Source organism: Hevea brasiliensis, chromosome 5, assembly GCF_030052815.1.
Source record: "Hevea brasiliensis isolate MT/VB/25A 57/8 chromosome 5, ASM3005281v1, whole genome shotgun sequence".
In the NCBI taxonomy this organism is placed as follows: domain Eukaryota; kingdom Viridiplantae; phylum Streptophyta; class Magnoliopsida; order Malpighiales; family Euphorbiaceae; genus Hevea; species Hevea brasiliensis.
Window position 1 is genome coordinate 22,524,376 of NC_079497.1, and position 7,530 is coordinate 22,531,905.

A 7,530-nucleotide genomic window follows, 5' to 3' on the forward strand; every position below is an offset into this window, starting at 1 on the left:
TCTTTTGCACATTTTTATATTATATTTTTATATTTTTAATAATAATTAATATAATTTTATATTTTACAAATAATCTAAAAATATATATAATTTAATTTTTAACATTTAAAATAAGTTAATTAAAAGATTATTTTTATTAATTTTTAAATTATATTAATTTAATTCTTTGAATATTATACATAAGTGATTTTTAAGGAGTGGCTTATTTTTACAAGTCATACTTAAAAATGCTATAATGGGGGGTTTTTCAAAAACCAAATTACTAACTTTTGTAAGGTATTTTCTAATATATATACACACAGGATAATTATCACAGGTGATCACTCAATTTTATGAGTATTTTCATAAAAATTATTTAATTTTAATTTCTTTCATAAAATTTATTAACTTTAGTTTAATTTCTTAAAAGTCATTGTTACTAAAAACTAAAGGTTTTTTTATTACAAATAAAAAAAGAGAAGAATTTGATAACAAAATAGATAGCTGAATATATTTTATATATCTTTTTTTTTTCTTTTTTAATAAATTAATTAAATTTATTTAAAAAATAATTGATAGATTAATAAATTAATTTAAAAATTTTTAATTTCAATAATAGTAATTTTTATAAAATTAAATTAAAATTTTATAAATTTTATAAAAAAATTAAAAATTAATAATTTTTATAAAGATATTTATAAAATTGGGTGATTACCTATTATATTTGTTGTGCTGTATTGCATTAAGAAATAGTGGTAGACGATTATAACCCCATAGCTTTTGATCGGGACGGTAGTTAACACTATTTGATTGTTACATTTCCAGCGTGACATAGGTTTTTTTTTTTTTAATAACATTAATATTTTTATTTTTAAAATTTCTATACTTATATCTAATTTAACATAATTTAAAATATAAATATATAATTAGACATATTTAATAAATATATAAATTTTATATATTTATATTTTAAATTTATATTAAATAAATAATCTTTACTTGTATATATTTAATTAATAATAATTATTATTTTAATTAAAATTATAATAGATCTCATTTAATAATTTTTATTAAATAGGTGGTTATATATTTAATGCAAATAAAAATTTTTTTGACAATTTCAAATCTGTCCCTGTACGGCGTGCCGCGTGCCAATACCCCTGTTAAAGAAAATTGAAAGGAATCCTAAGCTAATTTCATGCGGATTAAAATTCAAATTCGTTATTTTATTTTTTAGAACATTCAACTTAATTTAACTAAATTTTTATCTCAAAAATTTATTAGGATTGACTATATAAATTTTCTTTCTCCACTCTAAATAATTTTAGATTAAATTTTCGAAAATGTTAAATACTTCTAAGTCATATTGCACTACTCTCCTCTAAATCAGTCTAGGTCTACTCCTTATTTTCTTTCTATCTTCTAATCCAATATGCTTTACTTGTTTAACTGGAGTCTCCGTATATCTACGCTTCATATGATCAAGCCACCTTAATCTCTCTTCTCTGAACTTATCCTTGATTGGCATTACTCCTACTTTTTCTCTAATACTCTCATTATGGACTTTATTTAGTCTAGTATTGCTACTTATCCACCATAACATTCTCATCTTTGCAACTCTCATCTTAGACACATATGACTCTTTCATTGCCCAACACTTACTATCATATAACATGGTCAGTCGTATGGCTGTAAAGTAAAATTTTCCTTTCAACTTATTGGGAACTTTGCGATCACATAAAACTCCCGTGGCACGTCTCCACTTCAACCATTCGGTTTAATCCTATGACTGACATCCTTCTCATATCCCCCATCTACTTGAAGGATTAAGCCAAGATATTAAAGTGATTACTTTGGAGCAATACCAGTACATTCAAACTAACTCATTCCCTATCACCAATTCAGCCTTCACTGAACTTACAATGCATGTATTATGTTTTCGTTTTACTTAACTTAAAGCCCTTTGACTTTACAATACTTCTCCAAAACTCTAGCTTTCTATTAACTCCTTCTTGTGTCTCATCTATCAAAACTATATTATTCGCAAATATCATACACCAACAAATACTCTCTTGTATATGTTTCGTTAATTCATCTATAACTAATGTAAAAAGGTAAGGGCTCATAGCTAAACCTTGGTGTAATCCAACTGAGATAGAAAAATCTTTTGTGTCCCCTCTCATTGTGTGCATAATAATAGTTGCTCCTTTATGCATATTTTTCAATGCTTGTATGTACCTAATAGATATTCTCTTTTGTTCTAACACTCTCTATGAGATATCTCTTGAAACACTATCATAAGCCTTCTCCAAATCAATAAAAACTATATATAGATCTTTTTTTACGTCTTTATATTTCTCCATCAAGCTTCTAATGAGAAAGATCACTTCCATAGTTAAACAACCAGACATGAAGCCAAATGGATTGGGAGAGAAAAGTGTCATAACGTAGTCGATGTTCCACAACTCTCTCCTACAACTTCATAGTATGGCTCATGAGTTTAATTCTCCTATAGTTTGAGCAACTCTATATGTCTCCCTTATTTTTAAAAATAGGTACTAAAATACTCATCCTCCATTCATTAGGCATTTTTTTTGGGTTTATAATCTTATTAAATGATTTAGTTAACCATGCCACTCCCACATCTCCCAAACACTTTCACACTTTAATTGGTATTCCATCGGGTCCACAGGCTTTACCCACTTTCATTCTCCTAAGTGTTTCCTTTACTTCTAAAGATTTAATCATTTTAGTATAATTTACATTCTTTTCTATTGCTCTGTAGTCAATATTCACGCTATTACCACTTTGACTATTATTAAAGAGATCATCAAAATAATTTCTCTATCTTTCGTTAATGTCTTCATCTTTCACCAATATTTTTCCTTCTTTATTCTTAATGCACCTAACTTGATTGAGATCTTGACATTTCTTTTCTCTCCTCCTTGCTAATCTATAAATATCTTTCTCTCCTTTTTTAGTTTCAAGTTTCTTATATAACTTTTCAAATGCTTGCGCTCTTGCTTAACTAACTAACTTTTTTGCCTCTTTCTTTGCTATCTTGTATTGTTCATAAGCCTCATTATTATCACACTTAAGTAATTTCTTATACCATTCCCTCTTTCTCTTCATTGCCTTTTGTACTTCCTCATTCCACCACCATCTCTCTTTTGATGGTGGTCCATGTCCTCTAGACTCTCCAAGTAGTTTTCTAGTTACTGCTTTAATCTTTGATGCCATCTGTAACCACATACCATTGGCCTTCATATCTAGCTTCCATGCTTCGAACTCGAGAAGCTCATTTTTGAACTTCACTTGCTTTACTCCTTTGAAATCTCACTACTTTGTTTGAGCTACAATATTTCTTCTAGCCTTACTTGAATTGTTTCTAAACTTGACATTCAAGACCACTAACCAATGTTAACTTGTTAAAGCCTCTCCTTGCAATCCTTGCATAGAGCTCTATTTGTCTTCCTGGTTAAGAGGAAGTCAATTTGGCTTCTATGTTGTCCATTTTTTAAAGTCATTAAATGCGAATCCCTTTTTATAAAGTAGATATTTGCTAGTATTAAGTCGTACGCCATGGAAAAATCCAGGATGCTTTTCCCTTCCTCATTTCGGCTACCAAAACCAAAATCTCCATGAACATTCTCATAACCTTGCCTATTACTTCCTACATGTCCATTCAAATCTCCACCGATGAGAACATTCTCTTCATTCGGTATGCTTTGCATTAAATCATCCATAGCTTCTCAAAACCTTTATTTACTCTCACTATCTAGTCCTATTTATGGGGAATAAGCACTAACTACATTTATTGTTTCTCCTTCTAGTACTAGCTTTACTAGTATAATTCTATCTCCTACTCTTTTCACAGATATTACAGTATCTTTCAATATCCTGTTTATGATCATACCCACTTTGTTTTTGTTCCTCTTCTTTTTGGTAAACTATAGTTTGTATCCTGAATTACTCACTTCCTTACTTTCCTCTCCTACCCATTTAGTCTCCTGAATGGGAGCAATATTCACCTTTCTCCTTTTCAAGGTATCCATAAACTCCATTAATTTTCCTGTAAGTGATCCAACATTCCAAGTACCAATGCCGATTCTCCTCTTATCCTGTTCCTTTCTAATTGATCTCCTTATATGATATCTTCTATTATTTTCTATGCCTATCTTGTGTTTTGTTCCACTATCTGTTTTACTATCTATTCTATGGATTAACTTCTTTACCCACACTTATCCATGATGTGGGAACCCTTGCTCATTTAACACTACACACGAGCGTAGGCATGGCGCGTCGCTTTTGGTTAATGCCTTACACCCTTGCATATTTCTCATTACACCTCGGGCTCCGATGTAGCGCGTCGTAAGTAGAAGACGCCCCAATGTTTATATCATAAGAATCCGTATCATAAGGTATGATGAAATTTTTACACTGGTTCCGGACTTGGGACCAGCTAAGCATAAACCACTTAGGCAGAGCTATTGTACTTTTTAGAATATCTAATTTAATTTAATCAGAATATCTAATTCCATTAAAAAAATCTAATTAATTTTAAAATTATATTTTAATTTAATCAATTTCACCTTTTTATTTAAACTCAGATATATTTTATTTATTAAAAAATATAATATTTTTAATACTAAAAATTATTTATATTTAAATAAATTATAAATTAATCTCTAAAATTTATCAAAACATATCTAATTTATATATTACTTAATGCAAATTTACTTATTTCTATTACTATCTTTTAGATAATCAAAATAAAAATTAAAATTGTTAGAAATTATATATATATTTCAAATAGAATCATAAATTGAAATTGAATTTGAATTTCTAAATTTAAATATGTAGAAAAATAATTAGATATCAATTAACCATAGTATCAACAAACAAAAACTATGAAATTTCTTTTAAACATAATCTATTGTTAAATTAATCAAATGAAATGTCAAAATAATAATATAAATATATTAATTCTTTAAAATTTCCTAAGAAAATTTGATAAACTGCAAAAATAATTCTAGACGGTTGTTATAAAAAAAAAAGTTAATAATTATTATTAAAGAAAACGTAGTTATATTTAGTTTGATAATAATAATAAACTTTAATAATCAATATTATTTCTTTACTTAGTATATGGAAAATCAAATTGAAGTCGGATACAATTAACATTAAAGATTTATCACTAGCCAGCAGGCCCGATGGTAAAGTAGCATGTGTATGATCCTTCGAAATCCCACATCGGTTATAGATGGGGTGTGTGAGTGGCTTATATAAGAATAAGGTTCCTGTTAAAATTATCATAGTTTTAACAGTGGTCCATTTCCATTCTTAAGTCATTTGTGTTTCTTTTATCCTCGTAAAAAAAGAACCCAAACCTGAGTAAAAAGCGAAGGAGTCCTAAGTCCAGTGTGGCCTATGGGGCGTGCCCTATGGGGTGATCCTTCGGAATTTCACATTGATTGTGGATGGAGTATGTGAGTGACTTATATAGAAATAAAAATTCTGTTAAAATTATCAGCTATTTATTTTCATTTCTGAACCATTTGTGTGTCTTCTATCTATTAAAAAAAAGGTAACGTGTCTAATTTGTTTTTCCATGTGGCAACTTGTCCAAACTCTAACCGTCCACAGAATAATTATGTATAGATTATTATTATTTTTTTTTGAAAACTAGTTTATTATTACTTTCTAGTATTTGATAATTCTAAAAAAAAAAAAAAAGATCCAGCTGGTCATGCCATAGCCTTTTTTGACCACGAGAATAAATTGTGAATTGCTTTGGTCAAAAAAGTTAAACCTGAACCTGAAGCACAGACTGGATTCTCTTAACGGAACATCCTTTTTAACACCCCTAGGCCCCTTTCTCCCAGCTTGCAATAACCAGAAAGGCCGTGATAAGGCTAGCAAATTCTTGGTAGGAAAACATTTAATAAATTATGATAAATTAAATATAAATAAAAAATATCTGATATACATAATTATATTAGAAAATTTCTTATTAAATTCACAGTTTATCATTAATTAAAAGTATAATATTTATAAAATTTATATATAAAATAAATAAAATTTATATATTTATATCTTAATTAAGTTCTTTCCATAGTATAAATAATGATAGAGAGATATAATAACAATATTCATTAGCAAGAAGTGCAAAATTAGAGAATATTTTCAACAAAAATATGCACATAAATATATATATATATATAAACAACCCTTCATTCCTTTAATTTTCTCCCTTAGCCTAATAAATTCATCACATATTTATATATAAAACACAGAAACATACCTTAAAAGTATAAATAAACAAGAAGAAAACTGAAAGCTGAGAAATTAATTTGAATCTTTTTGATCAACCACATCTATACTAGCACCACAAGACAACAACCTGTGAAAGATTCTAAACAAAGCACCGCAAGAAAATTCTTTCACCTTCCTAAACACCAAACACTTCCTTCTCCTACCCTTTTGATCCTTTTTCTTATTCTTTCCATGATTAGCCTTAGCCACCTTCTCTTTCACTCTCCCAAAGCACTTCTTCGTCCTCTCTGGCACACTCTCTTTCCTCGAAAAAGTGTAGCTCCTAAGATACATCTGCCTGCAAGAGATGCTGTCCACCACCCTTGGCTGACCTTGAAATCCCTGCCCTACACGGTGGACGGACTTTATGAACTCTGCATCGGATTCCGGCCACTTGTAGAGGTTCACGTAGGTGGCACGAACTGGCACGCGTGGATCTCGTGCGTCGTTGACGCAGTTTGATATGCAAACTGAGCTCATCTTTTGTGGGGAGAGGTTACAGTTTTGTGGTGGGCTTAGGGTTATATATGGACAAAAGGCTTAGATTGCAAGGAAAGGAATGCGGAGAGAGAAAAAAGTTGTAATTGAGTAATTGTAGAATTTTATCATGTGTTATGATTTAGCATGATTAGCAGTGAATATGTTTATGCATATTGTTATGTGCTGTTACTGTTAGGCCAAAATAAGAAGACTAACAAAAAAAAAAAAAATTACATTTTAAGTCCCTGTATTTTGTCAAAATTAATTATTTACTCTATTTTTTTAAAACCCAATAAAAAAGTCCTGAATTTTATAAAATCAAACTCTTTAATTCTTGTATTAGATTTCTATTAAAGAAAATATTAATCAATTTATTTTGGCCTTACTCAAAGGGACTAATTAAATAGTATAAATAGTTAAGATTATAAAAATCAAATAGTATGGATAGATAAAATTACAGAGACTAAAAAGTATAAATATTCAAGGCTTTATAAGTACACTAAAGTTTTAATTGACAGAATGACTAAAGAGTTTAATTTTATAAAATATAGGATGTTTTAATTAGGTTTGAAAAAAATAAGATTAAATAATTAATTTTTACAACTACTAGGACTTCATAGTAATTTATCCCAAAAAAAAACCTATTAGGTCTAGACTGGGTTGGACCAAAACGATGATAGGTGGGGTTCTGATTGACTAGTAAAACGGTTTAACTTATTTGAGAGTAAAGTTGATTTATATAAAAAGATTAATTAA

At 28.7% G+C, this 7,530-nt stretch overlaps 1 protein-coding gene across 1 annotated transcript; it reads right to left on the minus strand.

Annotated features, from left to right (window-relative positions):
• Positions 1-6,308: 6,308 nt before the first annotated feature.
• Positions 6,309-6,816, minus strand: LOC110664298 (uncharacterized). The gene has a single exon (XM_021823919.2). It carries the CDS (start codon positions 6,772-6,774, stop codon positions 6,328-6,330), a length of 447 nt encoding a protein of 148 aa, XP_021679611.1. The 5' UTR covers positions 6,775-6,816; the 3' UTR covers positions 6,309-6,327.
• Positions 6,817-7,530: the final 714 nt, after the last annotated feature.

Excerpts from the sequence above, each read along its gene's own strand:
- LOC110664298 (XM_021823919.2), bottom strand. The coding sequence starts at position 6,774 with ATGAGCTCAGTTTGCATATCAAACTGCGTCAACGACGCACGAGATCCA.